The following is a 24679-nucleotide window of genomic DNA, read 5'->3' as shown; positions in this document are numbered from 1 at the left end:
GAGGAGCAGGTTTGATTCTGACTTGTAAAAACCAAAATAATAGTTTTAGTATTGACAGAGGAGTATAATCACCTAGGTTAAAATTTGTTATTCATATTTTACATGATTGGAGTTAAAGTGAGAGTAGTGAGTACAATGACTAGAGAAGAGAATTGCTTTATGGGCTAAAAATAGAACCAGGGCTTGGGTAAAGGCATAGAGAATAACTCAGTAAAAGCACATCGTTATCATCATCATCATCATTATAATAGCTTCTATTTCTATAGTGCTATCTGGTGTACAAAGCCCCGTGGTCACAATAGCTGTCTGAAGTATAGGCAGTATAAGTTTATTATTAATATTTTACAGAGGAAGAAACTGAGGCTCAAAACAGTGAAGTGACTTCAGACAGACAACAGATAAACAGGAAATGAAAGCAGGCATCTACAAAAAGAGACTGTGACATTATCAGATTACTTTTGACTGAAACTGATTCAGAATCTCTCTGATATTCAGATACCCTCATACTTAGTTTTTTAAAAGTGATTGGTAATCTGGACCCTTTGACACTGAGTGAAGCCCTAGATTATACTTTTTATACCCAAAGTTCAATCATAAAGTGAAGTCTCTGCCATGTTTTGCTTGGAAAAAATGGAGGAAAGAGTTGTATGATCTTGTGGTAAATGGCAGCTCTGTAGCTGCAATATGAGATTTTATTGGTTTATTCATTCGCCGCTGCATTTTTCTTGATTAGTTTATTATTCTAACAGTGAATACAGAGAGGTCAGATTACTTAGCCACCATCACACATGTGATAAGGAGCAGCAGCAGAATTCAAACCCAGGTCCTCCAATTCCAAATCCAGGGTTCTTACCTCTGTGTCATAAATGTCTCATTGGCAAAATTTCAACTGATACATTGCTTTTCTTTGCACTCAGATTTGTTTGGTCCATTGTAATTCCTCTCTACCTACTTGGCACTGCAAGGTGGAAAGATTATCCACAGTGAATGGAAGGAAAGGCACTGCTTTTAATGCAGCACCAATAGAGGGTATCACCAAAAAATCCTGCTGGAAAAAGGAAGACCAGCTTCCTTTATAAAAGTGAAGCCATTTGATTAGATGTCCAAGCCCCTCTTCTAATCTAAGTCCATTAATGGTATTACTTAGGTTAATGATGTTAATGAAGCTTCTGTTCTACTTAAATATTTGGATGAATTTTCAGTCTCGTAACTGACACACCAGTATAGATTTCAGTCCCTTTGCTTCTGATACTTATCATTTACCCATAATCTCGGTTTAATGTTAATAAGTGTCAGTAAATTGAAAGGGATATAAGTGTGAAAGTGTCTCTTACACACACACACACATGTATATTACCTGATTATTCAGTGGAAGGGTATCAGTTTGGGTGCCAATTTATACACCAGATGGACCTTCTCATCCTTTTTATTGTCTTCCTTTAAATATCCTATATATAGCCTCCACTCCAATACACTGGAAGCTTTCATGTAGTTCTTTTCATCTCCCTGGGGTACCAGTATAGCTGTCAGGCCATCTCATCAAATGAACAGCCCACCTCCTTTACTGGTCATATATGCCTTTGATGATTGTCTAAAAATCATATGCTTCTATATTACTTAGCTCAAAATCAGAATTTAAAATTTACCATACTATGAACACCATAGGTAGCATCTTGACCCTTGTAAGATTTTAAAGCCTATATACCGTATTCCCCTCTTTCTTCTGATCCAACTTTTCCATTTACAAAGATCTTTTTTGTCACCCTCCTCATCCTTTTTTATGGCAATTACAATCACCCTGTCACTCACATAAGTAAACTTCCATATGATAGTCTCATTCAGACTCAGCCCTCAATCATTAGAGGCAGCTGGTGGCACAGTAGATAGAGTCTACTGTCTGGAGTCAGGAAGACCTCAACCTGGTCTCAGATACTAGCTGTGTGGCCCTGGACAAGTCACTTAACTGTTGTATGCCTCAGTTTCCTCAACTGTAAAATAGGAATAATAACAGCACCCACTTTACAAGGTTGTTGTGAGGATCAAATGAGATAATATTTGTTAAAAGCAATGCCTGAAATATAGTAGGTTCTTTAGAAATGCTTATTCCTTCCCCCTCCTAAGTCCAAAGGCAAACCCAGGGAACTAAGTTTGACATTAGCCTCCCTAGGCTCATTTTAGGTTCTGGGATGCCTTCAGAATGGAAATTCCCAGGAATAAATCTCTCTTTCCTCGAACCATTCTACTCAGGTTTTTATTAGCTTTGAAGAAGAAATAGGATGGGGTGACAATCACCTGGCTATGTATGCCTCAATATAGAACTGCTTCCACATACCCAGATCTTTGTTCTACTTCGGGACAGATTTTTTTTTTTCCTGGAAACAGAACAAAAGGCAATCAGCTCCAACCCCCATAACTTGAAATATGCATGCCATCTATTCTAGTGCATTCAGTCTCTGTTTAAATACTGCCAGTGGAGACAGGTCTTCTGCCTCTAAAGAATCCTGTCTTGTCCACCCTAACAGTCATATTATCGTCAAGTTGGGCCTCTGTCCCTTGTAAGTGCAGAAGACTAAGTGCTGTGGAAGGCATAATCTTTGCCCTCTAGGAATTTACAGAACTCCCAGTTCTGTAATAAAATAGAGGAAAGGCATAAAATAAGAGCCTAACAAACAAAAGAGAGCAATAGAAGTATCACCATCTACATGATCGATACAGTGTAAAAAAGCACCAGTTTGGTAATCAGAGGACCTAGGTTTAAAACCAAGTTCTACAACTTACTACTCATGTGACCTTTGACAAATCACTCAACTTCCCAGCTTGTTGCCTGTCTGTAAAAATGAGGAAGTTGGGCTAAATAATATCATATATTTCTATCCTGTTCTCAGTCCTTTGACCTAGTCGGTTATTGACAAGTGCTAGGGGGACTTGTTGAAATGATTGACAGCAATCTAGGTTTCTGAAGAAAGCTTAATTTTCTAAAAGGAGATTCTTGAGAAAGGGTATGATTTGCCACATCAAGTGGGTGTATCTGCTGTAGGTAGAGAATGACATAAAGAAAGGATTTGGGGGCTCCTCTGTAGCCTTCTCAACAGTAAACTAATGTAACCAAAATAGTGCTTGGGAGAAAAAAATGTGTTTTGCTTCTGTATATAAAATGGCTTGTGTTGGGCAGAAACAATAGACTGGTTTGCTGTTAGAAAGGCTTTTACAGTAATCTCAAAAAGCCTTGATAGTGGAGACAGTGGGCAAAACTTGGGGACATTTTAGAAGACTAAAGCAGGAGGTAGCAACCTACTTAGTGTCAGAAGTGTGAAGAAAAGAGCTGCAACAGCTTAAAAAGCGTAAGTGATTCCATAGAGTGGTGCCATTGTTATTCATTATCTGGAATGAAGTATATCCTTGGGTGTAGTCCACAGGTGACACATCAGGAGGTGGGCTTCTGCTTTGAAAGGTGGGAGAAGATGAATCCTAGGCTAGAAGCCATAATCAAAAGTGGTAAGCCTTTGGGTTTACCACCAGATTGGTTAGCAGTTAGATTGAAACAGAAAGCTTTTAAGGTCGTGGAGCTGACATTTGGCAGTAGTGACTAGAGTATTAATTAGAGTGGGCCTGAATTCTTTTGCTGGGTGACCTGGGTAAGTCACCTCCTCAAGTTTTCTTGAGGACAGTGAAGTAAAGATTAGGGTAGGAGGCAGGAGCCTGAGTTGGAGTCAACATCCGCTTGCTGTCTCTTAGCAGTGTGATCTCAGACAAGTCCCAGCTTCTTGGAGCTTGTTTCTTCATCTGTAAAGAGGTAGTACTAATCCCTGCCCAGCCTATCTCACGAGGTATTTGTGAGGATCAAATAAATGCATATGCAAATACTTTGAAAACTGTAAAGCTCTCTGCAAGTATAAGATATCATTATTACCTTATTACTTCACAGAGACTTTGGAAAGAAAACTCAGTAACAGATGTTCTTCACAAGCAAGGTGGTACTTCTCAGTAAGCAAGGGGATCTTGGTGACTTCACTTCTCTGGATGAAAAGAGTCTGAGTGATCTGCTTCATGATGTAGGGTGATTGGATTAAAGAGAAGTCATGGAAACTGAATTGTGATCAACTCTATAGTGAAATCAGGTTGGAGCTATTCATGTGCCATTCCACCATTCACAGCAGCACTGCCCGCCCAGAACCGCTCATGTGGCAGAATGACTGTCTCTCCTCGAGGACCTGCTAATCCTCAATACTTTTATCATGTCAAGGCCGAGACCAGCTACTTTGCAGAATTCTCATTCCCTGCCCTTTTCTTTTTTTGTTCTGGCCTCCCCTGGACACTCAGCCAATGGTGACAAAAGTGAAACTTCTCCCAGGATTTTTCCCATTAACACTTTTTATTAGGGAGCATGAATGATTCTGGCTATCCTGTTAGCCATTTCCCCCAGCTGTTTTTCAAACAGCAGGGTCAGAATATTCTGGAGTATAGGTTCAGCACTGGCTACTATGAGAGGATGTAATGCCTTTTCTCTGTCACTGACTGCCTTTCTTTGCCCATGTAGTAAATACAAAGCCCCTGCCTTTTATCCCAGCTTAAATTTTGAGCCTGGTTATCTTAGATGGTTAGAGTAAAGTGTGAATAAGACCAAAGTTAGGTGTTCAGTCCCTCTGTCAGTTGACTTCACGTGGATTAAAGAAAACTCTCTGGCCCCAGATGACATTGCTAATCCTGGCCAGCCCTGTTGCTATAACGAGGACAAACGGGTGAGAATACAACCCATCCCTCACATCTGTGGGAGGGGAAGCAAATTAAAACTCATTTTCTTATCATGGTGATTCAGAGTGTCCCAGCAATGTATACAGAACAGCACATTACATTGATGTGCCTTTAGATTCAGGGCAAAGGAAGGAGAGACCAGCTATGCAAGAAGATGCATTCCATTTTGAGATTCACTACTAAAAGGAAAATCTCAAGCAAACTCCTTTTTGAGGGTGGTGATAGTCACTAGTTTGTTGGGGTGGAGGGTGGGGTTTCATGGATGAGGAAACTGAGGTCCACAGTGGTTAAATGACTTGCCCAACTTCACCCAGTGGCAGAGCTAGGACTCAAAACCAAGTCTGCTCCTCACTGAGTCCAGGGCTCTTAGAATTTGTGTTTTTAAGAGCACTTAACAGTCTGCAAAGTTCTTTAACACGTGATCTCACTGGAGAGATGGTAGTGGGTGCCTGTGAACAACGTAAGCACAGAGGAAGATGGTGGTGTTTTATTTTGTTTCTCTTCCATGCAGGCACCATCACTTAGAATGCTATTGAGCATCTGTTAGGCACATGGCACTAAAGCATACTATTTTAGGCCACTGATCAGCATACCCCAGAGTAAGTCATGCTCATCGTTTTCCAGACAGGACTTGCCTCCAGCCTCCCTGGTCCCGTGAAGATGTTTGGAGGGCAGAGATGACCCTAAGACGTTCTGGAAGGGGTGAGAGAACCTCTGTATCATGTTCTTCAAGTAGTGTTTTTTGCATACAAGGAAAAAAAGGACAAGGCCCATTGATTTACAGCTTTCAAATGAAAACGTTTGGGATCAAAAAAAGCAATAATAAGAACCTAGTTAATAGTTCTTAGGTTTACTGTAAGCCTTTGGAGCACTTTGGTTTGTTGTTTTTCATTTATTTATTTATTTATTTTTAAAACATTCTAATGCCAGTGCTTCATAATTCTAGCTGAGAGGAAAAAAATGCATAAAAAGCTCAGTGAGAAAATTATGATACATTGGCAAGGTCATTATAATAAGGTGAGGCCTAGAAAGGAAAACTATCAGTTCCAAAATGCTTGTCTTTAATATACAAATGCCATATTTAAGAGTTGTGGTATTGAATATTTCTAGGAGGCTATCAATAGTGGCTATAGATATCCCCCTTCTTACTCAAATTTACCAGAGTATGTTTGGGACAGGATAGTGACAAAATCTTTGAAGACAAAACATTTCTATTCAATTGAAAATAATAACTCAAATTTAGGTAATGCTTTATGGCTTACAAAGTACTTTCCTCACAGCAACCCTGTGAAGCAATCAGTTGAAGAATCACTTCCATTTTACAGATTACGAGGCTTAGACAGTAATTGACTGCCTTGAGAGGTAATAGATAACCCTTCACTGGAGGTCTTCAGGCAGAGGCTATGTGAGCCCATAGAAGAAGAATACTGTTTACCTAGGTGTTAGCCAAGATGACCTCTGAGGGCCCTTCTAACTGTTTATATGGCTTGTCATACAGCTGGGAAGAAGGATAACCAGATTGGAACCCTGATCTGCCTCCCTACTTGCTGCTGTCTGCACTAGATCATGCTGCCTAGATTCAGCAGTTAAGCCATGTTCTCTGTCCATTCGGAAAGGTTTGGGGAAGAGGGGTATAGGATAGTCCTTAGTAGAGTTTCAATTTGTCTTAGAGCCATGATATTCCTGCACTCTACCCCCTCTTCTAAATGCAAAGAGGATTGACTTTTGTTCTTAGAGAACAGAGGAGATTCATTGTCTGCAGGTTGATTAAAGAAATTTCCAGTTTGGATCGCTTATTATGGAAGGTATTCATAGGGGGATACCAGATGTTTCTTTTGAATTTTTATTTGTATGTGTGTGTGTCTGTCCTCAGGCTCTCTGTTCTAATTTAAACACCAAACAATTATTAAGATTAAATCCCTTTTTTCTTTTTCCACTGTATATAAGAATTCAAAAGGAGAGCATAGTAGGTCTCTGATTCCTGGAAAATAGAGAACAGGTAATGAAAGAAAAATTGGTTTCTATGCTATTATTCACCATCATCCCTAGAGTCTGACAGCCCAGAACATGTTCAGTTCAGTTTAAACTGGGGCAAGAGTCTGTAGTATCTGTGTTACCTGGGAGACCCCATTCTCTAGACCCTAAAGGATAATGCAAGGATTGTTAAAGTATTTTCTGCTCCAAGAAACTTTTTTTTTCCTTAAGACCTTTGGGGTAAACATATCTTGGTGAACTTTTCATTCAAATTTAAACCTTTAAGATTTTAAGTACCACCTTTCTGTTTGGAAAGAAACTAATGCATTTCAGAGTTGGCAGTATATAAAGTATGTAGTATGTAGAGTCCTGTGCAAGTGAGTTTTTACAAGGCTTTGTTCATTTGTTTTTTGGAGTTTTTTTTTTTCCTTTTTTTTGGTCAGAGCAAAAAAGGTCTCAGAAGCCTTCCTACCCTGTTTTGTAAAAGTATGGTTCTACTTAACACATTAAGTAAAGTGTTTCTTCCTCCAAAAGCTATGCATACAAGCACAGAAACAACTTTTGTAAGCTTGCTAAATAAATTGAAACAGTTTAAATTGGTCCTTGTAATAGTATCAAGGCAGACACTTAGTTGTGCCCCTGGCAGTGATAGTACTATTAACTAATATGTAACACTCTAAAGCTTGCAAAAACATGTTAAATGGGATGTCCCAAAAGTCTCAGTGCAGTTTTGTAGCTATTAAGCCCTAACAACTTAAAACTTCAGTGAGGCTATTAAGGTATTAAACCTTAATGAGGTGTCCCAGAAGTCTTGGTGTAATTTTTAGCTTCTCAAAAATTTCACCAAGACTTTTGGGACACCTCATTTATGTCTTATGCCAAGCCTGTGTACTCTTATCCCCATTTTACATAGAGAGGATAAGTGACTTGCCCATAGTAACATAGGTAATTACATTAGAGGATTCAAACTTCAGTCTTTCTAATTCCAAAATATAGGGGTTTAAGGAAGAAGTCCTTCTCTCAGATCAGCTTCCAGCTGTGTTTTAGTATTTTTAAAATTTAACTGTACCTGCATGTACTAAATTAGACCTTAATGAAATTTGACACCTGAGTCAAGTCCCAGATGGAATGCTGATAGCAGCATGGGAGACTTTTAGGGTTGAGGGCTTCTGACTGGGCTCTTGTCTAACAACAACAAAGTGAAATTAATATCTGAACATTAAGGAGTCCACTGTCAATAGTCTCTAGAAAATGAAGAGGAGGCAAATTCGGAGACCATGTTCATCTGTAATCGTTATAATAACAGATAACATGCATGTAGCATTTTATATGAATTGTTGCCTCATTTGATTCCCACGACAAAACCTTGTGAGGACGGTAGTAGAATTTTTGTTCTCCTCAATGCACATCTTAAGAAACTGAGACTCAAAGAAATGTGATTTTCCCAACATCCCAGTTAGTAAATGGCAAAGATGGAATTTGAAGTCAGTTTTTTCTAACTTCTGGTCCAGTATTCTTTTCCACTCTATAAGAGTACTTTTCTTCATAAAAGCTATTGTTTCTAACTAAAATAAAGGAAATTCATGTGTCCTTTAAAGTCCTAACTGGAAAATTCATCACAGTATGGAGATAACACTGGCCATATTAACAGATCACATACCTACCAAACTGGAAAAGCTTCAAGGATGGATCTGGTGACAAATTATAGATCTCTTGTCTAAAGCCCAACCCAGCTAGGTTTTGGAGGGCCTCAACACAGTCAGCCACTAGAACTTCTCCAACACTAGCTGCTAAAATACAAAGATCTAGTGATCTGTTGAGATGAAAAAGATATACTGATTAAAATCCCAGATCCTGGAAGTTTTGAAGAAACCTAAGTATTCTATTTGCCAGATTATCATTTGCTTTTCAGAAAAAGTCCAAGTTCTGTTGGGTTTTCTTTAGGAGAATTGAATGACATATACACAAGATGATCGGTAGTTGTAGAAAATGCATTTCAGTCTAGATGTGATTGAAGCGTCAGATTTTTTAAGAATTAGTATAGTTTACTGCTTACGTATTATAACTTGGGGCCATGCATACAGTGGCCCTTAACTCCATGATAACTGGTTTGAAAAAGAGTCTGCTGGGGAGTTTCCCTAGTGTGTGTGATTCAAGGTAATGTTCTAATGAGAGTTTTAATTTTGGAGTCAGAGGGGGAGGCAGCATGATGTAATGGAAAGTATGCTAGCCTGGAAGCAGAAAACCGGATTTCAAGTTCCAGTTCCAGTTCCAGTTCCAGCTTCAACCCTGGGCAAGCAACATCTATAGACCTCAGTTTGCTCATCTGTAAAATTGAGAGGATTAGATTCACTGAAAGCTTAAAGGCCTCTATAGTACACTATTCATTTTAGTCCAGGAAAGTAGCAGGAAGTTTTCTTTTTTAACATATACAATATATACCTTCTGACAGCTCCCATTTGGATGAATCATGGGCAGGATTGTTAACCATTTAGAAGCTCTGAAAGCACCACATTGACAGTCAGAGTATAGTTGTTATCAGTCCAAGCTGGCACCCAGTGCTAGATAATATTGTGATATCATCTTGTGATAACCAATGACAAGTGTGATGAGCAAATGAGAAAACAGACTGTTTATATATGTATGTAAAGTACATTATCATACACAGAATCAAAGATAGGTTGCTTTTGCAAAACTGTTTGATGATGTTAAATAATAGGGCACTGAAACCTCAAGACTGTGATCTCATCAATATGGGCAGCCCCTCCAGGAACACAGATCCTGCAGACCACTCTTGCTTTCTCATCTGGTGTGACTCTTGTTCATGTCATCTGATAGATTCACCACAGGGGCCCTATGCTTTGTGAACCTGGTGTCTTCCCTTAGATCTCTTGACATTGTATAATTAGCAGTGAAGGATTTGGTCTCTCATTTCCACCAGTTATGCCTTGCACCAGATACTGTAACTAAACCACATTCTTTTCAGGTCATCAGTCTTTCTGGCTATATCCTTTATGCCACTTGTCCCATATAGTCCTTCACTGGGAATGTTACAGCCAAGTCATGTACTCCATGCACCTTTCCATTGCCCTTTGGGTAACTCACTCTTTTAATTCTCCAGAGGTAATGGTACTGTATGACTCAAAGTCATACAGGGGAAACAGGGTATACCTATAATTTTAGTGGAATTGACTATGAGATGATAGCTAAGGATTCACGGAAGCTGGTAATTAATGTTGGTAAATTTTCATAGATTTTTTTTTAATTAAGTGACTTGGATCACATTTAATTGTGGTAACCGTATATTAAACATAACTTGCTTTGTCAAATGCAGCAGAATGTTCATATCCTCTTAAGAGTCACAGAATTATAGGATTTCAGAATTAGAAAGGACCTTAGAGTCCTTCTAGTTCAGCCCATATGAAGACTCATATGTAGCAAACCAGCCATCATTCAGCCTTAGCTTAAAGGCTTCCAGGGAAACAATCCTCTGCCTCCCGAGACAGCCCATATCAGGGCAGCTCTGATTTGTTAAGAAGTCTTTTCTTGATCAAGCCAAAGTTTGCCTCTTTGCATCTCTACCTCATTACGTTTTGGTTGCTCCTCGTTCTGATCCCTGGAGCCAGGTAGAAAATCAGCTTTTCCAGAGTTGGAGGGCATCTCTCATGCTCCCCACACCTACTCCCTCCAGTCTTCTCTTCACCAAGCTAAACACCTCCCAATTCCCTCAACCAGCCCTCATGGAATAATCATAAGGCACTTCATCATCCTGGTTACCTTTCTCTGGACAAACTGTAGTTTATCAATGCCCTTCCTAAGATGTGGTATCAAACATAACTGCTATCAAGCCACACCTCCCCTCTTAAACCCAAGTGTAAATTTGTTGATTATTATTAAATTTCATCTGATTAGATGAGGTTCAATGTTCTAGCCTATTAAGATCTATTTGAATCATGACTTTGACATCTCATGTTTAATTATTCCTTCCACCTTTGACATTGACAAATTTTATATGTCTTTAAGTTACTGATTAAAATATTAAACAACATAGGAACAAGTACAATTGCCTGGGACACTTCACTGGAGAACTATCCCAAATTGACATTGAAATATTAGTGAGCACTTTGAGGGGCTGCCCATTCAAACAGATCTGCATCTACCTAATTTTGCCCTGCTCACCTTTCTCCATCTTGTCTACAAGAATAGCATGAGATGCTTTGCTAAAAATCTAAGTAACTGAAATCTACAGCATTACCCTGATTTGTTATTTTATTGGTCCTGTCCAAAAGAAAAGGAAATAAGGTTAGTCTAGCATGACCTCTTCTTGATGAAGCCATACTGTATCACCACTTTCTTTTCTGGTTGTTCATTAACTATTCCTTTAGTAATTTAGTCTAGAATCTTGCCAGGACTCAAAATCAAGTTCACTGGCCTATGATTTGAAGACTTTCTCTCTCTCTCTCTCTCTCTCTCTCTCTCTCTCTCTCTCTCTCTCTCTCTCCCCCTCTCCCTCTCCCTCTCCCTCTCTCTCTCTCCCTCTCCCCTCCCCTCCCTCTTCCTCTCTCTCAATCAACAAGATATTTGTCCTCTGTCCTATGATACCTCTACTGTCTACCACAATCTTCAAAGATCATCATAGGCATAGAATAGTTCAGTAATCACATCTACTAATCTTTTCAACCATATAGGCTAAGGATTTGTGAAGCAGTGCTTTAAAGCAGAGGTTCTTAACCTGGGGTCCATGAATTATTTTGTTTTAATATTTTGATAACTGTTTCAATACATTTTGTTTACTTTGTATCCTACATTATTTTATGTGTTTAAAGAGATTATTCTAAGAATGAGTCCATAGACTCCACCAGACTGCCCACGAGTAGTCCATGATACAGAAAATGTTAAGAAGCCCTGCTTTAAGGAGTTCACAAGTTGTGAATATCAGTAGCAGCCCTTATATTTTTAAAATATAGTTGGAGATAAATGAACTTCAAGGAAGTCTATACTGATACAAATTACACATAGGGAATATTCTAGCATTTGATAGCTGTATTCTTTTTTTTTAACTTAATAGTTTTTTTTGTCGATTGTTATCTTTTGTTTTTACATGAACTGGTTATCCCTGTGTCTCTTCTAGAGAGCCATCCTTTGCAGCAAAGAATTTTTTAAAAAGAGAGAAAGAAAAGAGGAAATAAATCAGCAAAACAATCAGTACATTGAAAAAAAATCTGACATTATATTGCTACATTGTATTCTAGTATAGTTAATAGAGCCATCAACTTGAAAGACCTCAAATATTTAATAAAGGGGGGAAAATCAGCAAATTTAGCATCTTTTAAAGAGGCAACCAAATTGTTTTGTTTTCAAAAGCTACATAAAACTCACAGGAAGAGCTTATTTAAAAGCAATTCAATCATGTAACTATAGCTTGAAGGTACTTTCTGTGTGCCAGGAATTGTGTTATGTACTGGAGATACAAATGCAAAGAAATAATGACACCAGCTGGCACTGATGTATAGGGCTTTGTGCTTTTCCATCGATTCATATCACAACCCTCTAAAGTGGGCAAAGCAGAGAATATTATCTCCATTTTATCAGTGAAGATATGGAGGCTCAGAGAGGTTCAGTTACTTGCTCAGTACCCCACAGCTAGTGACAGCTGAAGCTCTAACCCTAGAAGTCTAGAGCTCTCTCTGCCATTCCAGGCTACCTCTAGATACAAAGTATCACATAATTTTAGTTTCAAAATCTAACAGACCTAATGCTTGTAGCTTTCTTTTCCACTTAATGTGATTGTTATAATCAGTAGTTTCAAATTGTGAGATATAAGGCCACTCTAGCAATGTTAGCATGATTGTGAATAGTGAGGCATACCTGAAATGTGTTATATATAAGTTTTTTAAATTCCTGAGACTTTTGCACTTAGGTTTGCATATATTTGCACTTATCTAACATACATCTATTGATTTTTGGTTTACTTTTTCATTTTGTGCGCGTGTGTGCATGAATGCTGTGTGTGTGTGTGTTTACCACCAACCTTTTCACTAGAAGATTCCCAACAGGACTTCCAGAAAGAAGCCTAAATAATTGCATGAGTTTTTAAAAGAATACCAACCAATCTAAAATTCTTATTTAAAATACTAAGGAAATAGAACTCATAATCCTACAAAGAATTGTATAACTCAGAATAAAAGCTCAAATTTCTGTGTACTTTAGAGTTATAAAACACTTTTCCCCTAACCCTGTGAGGTGGCCAGTGCAGGTATTATCATTCCTATTTTGCAGTTAAGAAAACTGAGGTGCAGAATTTTAAGTGACTCAACCAGGATATACTTCTAGTAAATAAATGTCTGAACCCAGGGTTCTCAATTCACAGATCTTGTGCATTTTTTCATTATACCATGCTGTCTCTTATAAAATTTTATAGAAGTTTATTGGAAATTTCCAAACAAGTTTTCTCATGTGTGACTTTTTTTAATCAAACTTTCTCATTTTTTTCTTTAGTGGGGGAAAGCGCAGATTTTAAAGATTGTATGGGTTCACTGGTACACAGTATTAAGTTACTCATGATTTTTTTTAGGTAACATCCCAGAACATAATGTTAAATTTCAGACAATGTTTGAAATTGTGTCTGTTTGCCCCCCAGATTTTTACTTTGGGATTGAAGGTGAACCTTATGATTTATTGAAAATATAGTAATTATCCTGTCTGGCCCTGCAGAAAGGTATACCTCCATTTTTATGGAAGGACTTCTCACTCCCACCCTCCCCATGTTTTGGGCTTGCATATAACCTCCATGCTGGAAGCAGAAGTAACTATTGCAAGGAAAGGGTGGGAAACCACCTGCAAGCAGTGCCATCTTGGCAGAACCCCTACGTGCTCCCTAATAATAGGTTTTCTTGTGTAAATTTCTGGTCCATATCTTCATATCCTTTGAGAGAACCCCTCCACCATCCTCTTTTTGCAGTTTCTTTTGGGACATAGTGTTGCCAGTTTGCAAGAAAGATTGAACTCCTACTAGAGCATGAAGCTTTGTTGCTTTTTCTTTGATAACTGTAAAGTTGTATGTCAGTGTGATCCAACTTCCCCACCCCAATTGTGATTCTGACCTCTCTTTCAGGTATGGTTTTGTTGAATTTGATGACCTCCGTGATGCAGACGATGCTGTGTACGAACTGAATGGCAAAGACCTCTGTGGTGAGCGAGTAATCGTTGAGCATGCCCGGGGTCCTCGTCGAGACGGCAGTTATGGTTCTGGACGCAGTAAGCATTACTATGCATTTGTATCAGTTATTTATTCAATTTTGTGGCGAGAAATTAAATTATTTAATGTTATTGTTAAATTAATAGAATATTTAAGTTATTTATGAATAATTTGTAACGTTTTCAAGTAAACCTGGATTTGGAAACTTAAGCATGTCTTTGCTAATGTTCCAATTTAATTTTGATTCTTATTTGGGTAAGTGGAATATTTTGTGTTAATATTTTGTAAGTGTTTTGAATAATGTTTTTTGTAATGCGATTGTTTAACATAGACTTAACAAAGACCTCAGTGTTTTAAATAAAAGACTCCTTTGAGGCTAAGATGACTGCCTGTTCCATTTGCTGACCCTGGGATGCCTTTCCATGAGGCTCTTTGAGCATTGTGGCCCTTGGCTGATCCAAAAAAGGAAGCCATGTGACAACCCCATCCTATTCCTATTAGACCTGGGTGGTGAGGATCCCATGGGTTAGACACAGATGAGATCAAACTGAACTAGGTGCCTGAAAATCTTTTTTCATATCAGATATTTACAAACCCCAAATCAATGTAAGTAATATCAAGAAACTGGTTTTAGTGATTTGAATGCTTCTAAATTTTTATAAAATTTGCATGTAAATTTTAAACACATTAATGAATGCATCCATATATTATCATTAAGTATATTAAAGTTAATTTTAATGTTTATGTCTGTGGTTGCTTTTTTTTTTTTTTTTTTTTGTTATAAAAAAATAGTTTGTAACAGGGTGGGAGAAAGGGGAAATCTGTATGCTAATGTTTTATATGAGATATCTACTAAGCCATTTTTTCCTATTCCACAACTGAAGTATTGGTATCTGCTTGAACCTCCCAAAGGTGGATATGGCTATAGAAGAAGTGGAAGAGATAAATATGGTCCTCCAACTCGTACAGAGTACAGATTGATTGTGGAAAATCTGTCCAGCCGCTGCAGTTGGCAAGATTTAAAGGTTTGAGAACTGTGAATGCTCTGTGACAGGACTGGAGGGGTGGGGATGAGCAGGAATCAGAGCTTAGAGAGGGGAGAACTGTTGCAGTTGTGCTGCCCCCTGTAGGGGTTAATTGACTTCATAGAAGAAGCACATCGTTAGGCATGGTTGTCAGCTCAGAGAATCATTGACCATCCAGTTTCAGTAGATGGAAGTCAACTAAACAGTAATACAGTAGGATTCACTTTGGTTGTTTGGACCAGTTTGCATTGTCCAGATCTTTGATTTTATCATTGTAGAAGATCTCTTGGTATTAGAGTTTGAGAAAATTGCCCAGGGCACTGAGACATTAAGTAGTTTGCTGGTGGACACACAGCCAGGATATGTCAGAGAGAGGGCTTGAGCCCAAGTCTTTGTGACTCCAAGCACAGCATTCTATCTGCTTTGCTGCCTCTTGGGATTTAGTTAAAATGGATTAATAATGTTGTTGGGAAACAGTATGCATTTGTGATGACATTACCTATGGTAAGCGTGGTTAGGTCCATAACCCACCAAGTTTATTGGTATTACTTCAAAGCCTTTGAGATTCCTCTAATGAAAGGATATGTACAAGTACAAAGACTCTTAAGGTCACAACATTAATACCATCCTCACATTCATGTTCACCCTAAAAATGAGAACTCTTTGGAACTCCATTAACCCTCCACCTTCAGTAGTCTTCCAGGATATTGTATTCAGCTCTTATTTAATGACAAATGAGGTGCTAGGGTATTTCTTTTCAGAGTAAAGCTACCATCTGCTTCTTGGAGTTAACCTTTAAGCTGAGAGGGTTAGATAGTATCTTGTACCCTATTAAATGTAATATTTAGGGGCTCTTTATCTTTGCAGTTCAGTATTCATTTGGCAAATGTAGATATTTGGCCCAGCTTTTGTGAGTTTTATCTGTGGTTCATATTCCTGAAATGTTTGGCTAAAAGAATTTTAGAGCCTATAACCTTAATATCTAAAGCTCTGCATTGATCACATCTTACTTTTTGAAACTAGAGGTAGCTTTGAGTGATTAGGAATAGGCAAATATCTTAAGTACCTATTCTTAACTGGATGAAGTAGGAGACCTTTATTTGTTAATGGCAAATCAGGTCCAGATGCCACACTTCCTGACTCACAACCCACTATACTTGGCTGAAGGGTGTCAGTGTAGTAGACATTTATTTAGGACATCACAGGAAATGAATCTTGTCAGATGAATTGAACACATTCATGAAATCATTCCCTTATTCTTTGAATTTGAGTTTAAACTTAAGAATAAGATATCATTAATTCATTCAACAAACAGCAAGCACTTACAGAGAAAGTGTGGCAAAATAGATAGAGCACTGGACATGGAGTGAGGAATGTCTGGGTTGGTATCCTTCCTCAGGCACTTAGTGGCTATGTTACATTGGACTTCACTAAACCTCTCTCATTCTTAGTTTCTTCATCTGTAAAATAGGGATAACAGCCCTATCTCACAGGGTTGTTGCAAACACTTTACTATTTTTATTACTGTGCTAGATGGTAATGGAGGAATAAAAATAAGTTAGGTACAGTTCTTGCCCTAAAGGAGCTCACAGTTGAGTTAGGAGATGATATACCCCCCTATAGAGCAAAAAGTAAGAGGCGATGAAGGCACAAGAGGAGTATGAAATGCTGGGAGATAAATGAGGGAGAGAGCCCTTCCAGGAGGCCTAGTAGGGCTGGTGAGATCTTTCCATGATTTCGGGGTGGGCCAGACTGAAAGTCAGAACTGTGTTTCACTGAGAAAACCCATGATTAATGCAGTACCCAACTTCTTAACAAATTTAGCCAGGTTCACATTAGAACATAGTCTTTTGTTGGTTCTATTATTTATATACATTTAAAAATTTGAATTTCTCCTTTAATTTCTAGTAATAAAAACATTTTTTGAAGAGAAATCTACTTACCCTTACTTCAGTTCATTCAGCAAACATTAAGCCTTTCATTCAGTCAGCAAGCATTTATTAAGCACCTATTATGTGCCACGCACTATGCTACAAAGAATGGCCAAAAAAAAAAAGTCCCTGTTCTCAAGGAACTCATGTTCTGGGAGTAGGGAGGTGAGGAAAACATGCAAATATGTATGTACAAACAAGATATGCAGTATAAATTGAAAATAATCAAAAGAGGAAGGGTGCTAGCATTAAGGGGGATTGGAAAGGCCTGATAGAAGTGGGATTTTAACTAGGACTTGATGGAAGTCAGAGAGGCCGGTAGAGATGAGAAAGGTGAGAATTCCAGGCATGGAGGATAACCAGTGAAAATGTCCAGAGCCAGGAGAGTAGCCAGTATCTTCTTCGAGGAATGGCCAGTGTCCCTAGATCCTAGAGTATATAGAGGGGAGTAAGGTGTAAAAAGAATCTAACAGAAGGAGAAGCCCTGAACCTCACTTAGGACTTCATATTTGGAGGTGATAGGGAACCACTGCAGTTTGTTGAATGAGGAGTGACATGGTCAGACCTACACTGTATTTTAGGGAGATCAATTTCATGGCTGAGAGAAAGGACGGACTAAGGTTTAGGAAGACTGGAGGCAGAAAGACCAACTAAAAGGCTATTGCGGTAGTGGAGCTGAGGTGATGAGCATCCTTCCCAGAATGGGGGCAGTGTCAGAGAGAAGGGGGCACATGAGAGAGATCACCAAGGCAGAATCCACAGGACTTGACAACGGATTCAATACCATGAGAATGAGCATGAGCAGTCAAGGATGATGCCATGGTTGTGAGCGTGGGTAACGGGAAGGGCCCTTCACAGTAACAGAGAAGGGGAGGGCTTGGGGGGAAGAGCATAAGTTCCCTTCGAGACGTGTTGAGTTTCAGATGTCTGCAAGATGTCCGGTATGAGTTGTCCAGTGGGCAGCAGGAGATGCCAGGGAGTGTGCAGAGAGATTAGGATTGGAAAGGTAGATCTCATCATAGAGACAATTGAATCCACGGAAGGGAGATCACCAAGAGAAATACTGCAGAGAGAGAAGAGAAAGGGGCCCAGGACATAGCTGGGGCAGGGAGATTTCCAAATACCATGGGCATGACACTGACCATACAAAGACAAAGATGAAAAGCAGTCCCTGCTCTCAAGGAGCTTACGTTCTCCTGAGTGAGACTATATGTGTGTAAGCGTATATAATTGAAGACAACAGGATAAATTAGTCTTAATATTACCCAAGTTTTTAGGTTTATTTCAAATAGTAATGTTTCATTGCTGTGGTACCTTATACTTTTTTAAAACACTTCTTGTAGATGTCTCAGTTGGACCTGACAACAGCACTATGAAGAAAGCAGACTAGACATTATGACTTCACTTTTATAAATGAGAACGAAAGGGTCAGTGACTAGCATTTCCAGATGAATAATGATGATGAAATTGCAGAAGAAGACTTGACTGTAGAAGATTGGACTGTATTCCTTCCAACTCTTAAAATTCTATAAACCATTATAATAGAATTTGTTACTGTAAGATGTAGAAAGTCATCTAGTGCATTATAGTCATATTGATTTTATCTAAAGGTACAATTTAAAATCTAAGCTCTTGATGCTAAGAGACTTAGCTTCACTCCTACAGGGTTTAAAAAAAAGCCTTTATTTACAAAAAATATTTTTAAAAATGATAAACCAGTTACTACTTCCTAATGTGATGATTGCTCTCTCATTTTAGTGTGAGGTCCCCTAATCTATCCATTCGGAACAATTTTTTCTTCCTTTTAGGATTATATGCGGCAAGCAGGAGAAGTAACATATGCAGATGCTCACAAAGGGCGCAAAAATGAAGGTGTAATTGAATTTGTATCCTATTCTGACATGAAAAGAGCCCTTGAAAAGCTGGATGGAACTGAAGTCAATGGCAGAAAAATTAGACTCGTCGAAGACAGACCTGGCTCTAGGCGGCGACGTTCCTATTCCAGAAGTCGGAGTCACTCAAGGTAACTCTTACCTTTTTACTGTAGCTAAAGGTTTTCTGTATAAAGACCATAGACACAAAATACCCTCCCCTCTGTTGCTGTTGGATAAACCTTAGCAGTCTTTCTTCTGATTGAAAGAGAAAAGGCATTCATTAAGAATATGGTTAACCTCCAACTGAAACTTGTCATACTGAACTTTTGCTCATGTAGTTCAGATGTAGGTGCTTATTCAAACCTTAAGATTATTGATCTTATGTTTTAATTACAAGGAGAGAAAAGCATGTGATTGAGCGATTTTTTTTTACTAGTTTTAAGTGACATTTAGTACCCCATATGGGCCTTTCCCAGTAAGCTTAGAATTTATCCATTATTTGTCTCCCTTGTGTACCTCAAATAGTTATGTAATTTTAGCTCAGAAAGGAACTGAGAGATCATCTCATCTAACCTAGACCCATCAAAGAATCCCTTCTCTGTCATACTAAAAACAAAAAAGGTCATCCCTAGTTAGCTTAAAAATTCTCCAGCAGCAGCCCATTTTACTGTTTGAGAGCTCCAGTTAAGAAGTTTTCTTTGCATCAAGCTGAACTATGAGTATTTATAACTTCCACCTAGTTCCCTCTAGAGCACACTCCATCTCTCCCTCTCTCTTCTTGCCTCCCCCTACCCCTCCTGCTGACCAGCAATTCAGATACTTGGCCACTTCAAACTGGCTGACTCAAAGACACCTCAAACTCAATATGTCCAAAAGAGAACTCATTCTTTTTTGCCAAAAAACCTACTCCTCTCAAAAATTTTCCTATTGCTGTTGGAGGCATCACTGTCCACTGTCCAGAAGGACACTCATCCAGTTTTGTGAAACTTCTGTCTCATCCTCAATAACTCTTGTATTCATTCCACATGAGGGAGGGAGGCTAAGTGGATAGAGTGCTGAGCCTAGAGTTAGGAGGACCTGAATTCAAATCTGTCGTCAGACACTAGCTGTGCAACACTGGACAGGTCACTTAAGCCTCTTTGCCTTAGTTTCCTCATCTGTACAATGAGCTGGAGAAGGAAATGGCAAACCATTCCAGTATCTTTGCTAAGAAAACCCCATACAGGGTCACAGAGTCGAATACAACTGAACAATAACAAAAAATATTCATTCATTTGCACCTTTGATCCCATCTCCTGTCTTCTCCAGTAAAATGTCCCTACCATCCCTATTTTCTCTTTTTATCTACAGTCTCCCTACCTGCCAGCTCCCCTTATTGCCTATACACATGCTCATGTCTTTCCCATTGTTTAAAAAAAATTGTTTGATCCTAACTTCCCCATTAATTACTGTCCTATCTCTGTCTCTTCATCTTTGAAAAAGCTATCTCTAGTAGGCACCTTCACTTCTCTTTTCACTTTCTTCCCCCTTCAATATGGCTTCCTCATCATTCGAGTGAAGCTTACTTCTCCAAAGTCACTAAGGACCATTTCATTGCCAAATTGAATGCCATTTTCTCAGTCCTCGTCCTTTGTGACCTCTCTGGGACACTTGATGGATATTCTCGTGGATATCTCTACTTGGGTTTCATGACACCACTCTCTTTTGATTCTCTCCTCCATGCTCATTAAATTTGTCCAACTATCCTAGCCCATCAAGTTCTTTATGAATGAATTCTCACCATTTTCATCGGCGAGTTACCTGTCTTTCGTAGTTTTGTGTGATCTGCAGACTTGTTAAAAGTTCTGTCCATAAAAATAGCATGGTGCCAGGTACAGATCCTTGAGTTACTTCACTGGAGACCCTTCAAGTTGACTTTGAACCATTAATGGCCATGGTATGGACTTTCAGCCAATTCTGAATCCATCATTTTACCCTTATCTAGACTTTACCAGATTTCTTTGCTAAAATTTAAGTGAATTCTATAGTTTCCAGTTCAGTAACTTTGTCAGAAAAGGAAATGACATTAGTTTGAGAAAGCCTGCTCTTGAGGTTGACGTGACAGATCTCTGTGATCACTCGGAGCCCTTCACTAGCCTTTCTTTTAATTATATGTTCAAGAATTGTGCCAGAAATGAAAGTTGAATTCACCGGCCTCTTGTTGGCAGACTCCCTTGTTTCCCCTTGCCCTTCTGGCTGTGTTTAAAGCTTTCTGGCCAGCAGTGATAGCAGCACCAAGAGCAAGGGGAGTGGGGGGCTCATATGGGCCACCTGAGTCGGGCTTATTAAGAGGTACTTGTCTGTTACCAGAGTCTTGTTCAATCTTTCTTTTCTCTAGTAAAGCTTTTTTTTTTTTTTTTGTTAAGACTTTGTTTTCCTTAGCTTAATGAGCTTTGGACTCCTCTAATATATAGGCAACGAGGTGGTACAGTGGTTAGAGCACTGGACCTGGAGGCAGGAAGACCTGAGTTCAGATCTAGTCTCAGATACTTACTAGCTGTATGACCCTGAGCAAGTCACTTAACCCCCTGTTTACCTCAGCTTCCTCATCTGTAAAATGGAGACCATAATAGCACCTGCTTCACAGGGTTGTTGTGAGTATCAAATGAGACAGTAAATGCAAAGTGCTTGGCATTTAGTAAGTGCTGTATAAATATTAGCTATCATCATGATTATTATTATCATCACATAACTGTCATGCCTTTACTTTTGTCCTTTGTTGCCTGTCCTTCCATTTTCTTTGTCTTAGATTTTTAAATTTGTTGGTGAGTTTCCTGTATATCCTCACCTGTCTCTTTAAATCATTCCTCCTTTTTCCTTCTTATGGCAGTTGTTTCTCATTCTCGAGAGTGTGCCTTCGCTCCCGTGACGATGTCCTCTGCAGAAGGCTTTGAAAGTGGCGCCAAGAGGGAGGGAGCCACCCAGAGAAGCTGCCGACCCTGGGGTCGAAGGCAGGCGCCCGACTCGGGCCCGTTGTCCGGGCAGGCTCGTCGGCCCTCCGTCACGGAGGCTTTTGTCGTTTCCGTCACGAACACTTGGTTTCTCTTTCTCAGGTCTCGCTCTCGAAGCAGACATTCTCGTAAGAGCAGAAGTCGCAGCGGCAGCAGCAAGAGCAGCCATTCTAAGAGTCGGTCCCGATCCAGGTGTGTGTCTGTAGGAGCCCCTGCACGGTCAGGTTTTTGTCAGTGATGTTTCCATCCCCTCTTGGGTCAGTTTTCCCATCTGTCCCAGCCCACCCCACAGCCAGCTCAGGCTTTGGTAAGGGCTGCTCTCTGCTGGGGTCCACTGAGATTAGCCTGACCCTGGAATGTTCTCTGAAATTGCTCCCATCCTTCGATGTTTGAAATGCTGATCCCCCTCCGCTGCCCGCACTTGTCCCTCTCCAGGTCCGGCTCCCACTCCAGGAGCAAGAGCCGAAGCCGCAGCAAGAGCCGCAGTCGAGGCAAAAAGGAGAAGAGCCGGAGCCCCAGCAAGGAGGACAAGGGCCGCAGCCGCAGCCGCAGCGCGGACGAGGGCCGGAGCAAAAGCAAAGACAAGACGGAAGAGAAGATCCAGAACAACCAAGAGGACGGCAAGGCCAAGAGCCGCAGCGCCAGCCAGGACAAGAGTAAGAGTCAGAGCCGCAGCCGCAGCCGGAGTCGGAGTCGGAGCAAAGAGAGAGCGGAGAAGGAGGAGAGGAGGGCCAGCGTGAGCCGCAGCAGGAGCCAGGAGACCGGCGCGGGCAAGGCCCGGAGCAGGAGCCGCAGCAGGAGCAAAGGGCAGAGCCGGAGCCGCAGCCGCAGCCGCAGCAAGAGCAAGGACAAGAGGAAAGGGAGGAAGAGGAGCCGGGACGAGAGCCGCGGCCGCAGCCGCAGCCGCAGCAAGAGCGCCAGGAGCAAGAGACACAGCAAGCGGGAGAGCAAAGCCAGCAGCAGCAGCAGGAAGAAGAGCAAGGAGGACCCAGAGCGCTCCCGCTCCCGCTCCCACTCGCGCTCCAGGTCCCGCTCCCAGTCCAAGGGGAAGGAGCACCTAAAGCCTGAGGCTGGCCCAAAAGAAGGCAGAGGCGACGGGGAGGACACGCAGGCAAGCCAGGAGACCCAGTCCAGGTCCAGATCCAATTCCAAATCCAAACCAAACATTCAGTCCGAATCTCGTTCCAGATCAAAATCAGCCTCAAAAACCAGGTCCCGGTCCAAATCCAGATCTGCCTCCAGGTCACCTTCCAGGTCTCACTCTAGATCCCGCTCCAGGTCCTAATGTGGCTGCCAGCACAGGTGGAGGGCACTCCACGAGAAGAATCTTTTGTACATGTTGGGTAGCTGTAGCACAAGTGATTGAGGTAGACCCCATGTCAATGCTGTACATTTTTAACTCCCCCAATGGTGTGTCTGTAATTGTGAAATCTCAGTGCCCGCTCCCTCTCCGTGAGGCCTCCTGGGGCCAGGCTTTTCCGCTCGAATGAAAGATGCCCTTTAGTGCACAGCCCTCACTAGACCATCCCAGATGCCTCGACCTTCAGGCCTGGCCTTACAGATAGGGAGCTCGGTGCCGGTGGCTTGGAGGCTGGAATGATGACATAGGTAGGTATGATGACTTCAACCATTTCTGCCCTTGGATTGATGCCCTTTGATGTATGCCATTTAGTGAAAGTGCTAAGTCTTAAGTTTCATACTACTTTGGTTTCATATTTTTGGACTTTAACAGAGTTGTGAATAGCACAGTCAAAAAAACTGATTCCTGCAGGTAATCCATAGGAAATCCACTGTAGAGTTCCATATTCTGGTATTGTGACTATACTCTTGTTTTATATTAAAAAAAAAAACAAAAAAGATTTTTTTTTTAATTTTATTTTTCCCCATCTTGCAAAGTACAGTGATCCCTGTTTCCATTAAATTTGAATAAAGACTATTTTTGCTTGACAAAATTGGATTGTGGTTAAATCATATTGCATTTCCACAAGACTCCCTGTACCTCACTTTCTTGCTCAGAACACATCCAGGCTGGAAGACCTGGCCAGCTTCAGATTCAGTAGTCTCCTTTCTTGATTAGAATGACAATTTCTCAAGATTACTCCCATGTCATTTCAATTCATTACACATTTGTAAAGAACTTAATATGCACAAGTTACTGTTCTAAGCAATAGACGGCAAAGAAAAATGGACAGAGTTCGCCTACTCCTTTTTCAGAGAGTTTATAATCTAGCCAAGGAGGTGACACGTACACAAATAATTTTACAAGACAAGACAGTACTGTGATAAGTGCAACAATAAAGGTAAAAAGAAAGATTCACAAAGCGAAATCATTTCTGGGGTTGGAATCAAAGTGATAATTCACAGAATTTCAGTACTAGAGCACATCTATTACATTTCCCTATCCTTGGATACTACTGCCTTTCTGTTCAAAGCGTTTTCATATCCATCAATCTCTGGAGAACCTCTGTTTGGAAAAATCTCCATTGGAAGAAAGAAAACCAAAGTTCATAGATTTTCTCATCTGTAAAATGAGAGTTAGACTACATGATAAATAAGTTCGTGTTAATTCTTAACATGATTTAAGCATGGATTTCAGCCTAAACATGGTCGTACAGCCAGTTTGTGGTAGAATGAGGATGGATCAAAGCAAAAAGGAATCCCTGAAGTGGTGTAAAGAGAACACTAGGCTTCCTGGACTCCTCGTCACCCCAGATTCAACCAGTTGGATTCTACCTTGAGGATCTGTCAAATCAACCCTTCATTTCCATCCCATACGCAAACCATTGTTCTCCCCCTGGATTATTATAATAGTATATCTGTACAAGGTCATTGTAACAGCTTGCAAATTGATAACTATCTCCCCTTCGTCCCCCCACCCCTGCAACATCCCAAGTCCATTCTGGGCACGCGCAGACACACACACACACACACACAC

At 40.2% G+C, this 24679-nt stretch overlaps 1 protein-coding gene across 1 annotated transcript in view; it reads left to right on the top strand.

Moving 5' to 3' along the window:
- The window catches only part of SRSF4 (serine and arginine rich splicing factor 4), a 31551-nt gene extending 7847 nt beyond the window's left edge, over nucleotides 1-23704 (top strand). The window contains exons 2-6 of the mRNA XM_027864385.1: nucleotides 13841-13983; nucleotides 14837-14949; nucleotides 18689-18903; nucleotides 21847-21936; nucleotides 22180-23704. Coding sequence (XP_027720186.1) covers nucleotides 13841-13983; nucleotides 14837-14949; nucleotides 18689-18903; nucleotides 21847-21936; nucleotides 22180-23029 — 1411 coding nt within the window. The 3' untranslated portion in view covers nucleotides 23030-23704. The remainder of the gene's footprint in view (nucleotides 1-13840; nucleotides 13984-14836; nucleotides 14950-18688; nucleotides 18904-21846; nucleotides 21937-22179) is intronic.
- Nucleotides 23705-24679: the final 975 nt, after the last annotated feature.

This window comes from Vombatus ursinus, unplaced genomic scaffold (assembly GCF_900497805.2).
Source record: "Vombatus ursinus unplaced genomic scaffold, bare-nosed wombat genome assembly UNPS02014775.1, whole genome shotgun sequence".
Classification (NCBI taxonomy): domain Eukaryota; kingdom Metazoa; phylum Chordata; class Mammalia; order Diprotodontia; family Vombatidae; genus Vombatus; species Vombatus ursinus.
The sequence above is the reverse complement of the archived record's forward strand: the minus strand, read 5'-3'. Positions and strand labels throughout refer to the sequence as shown.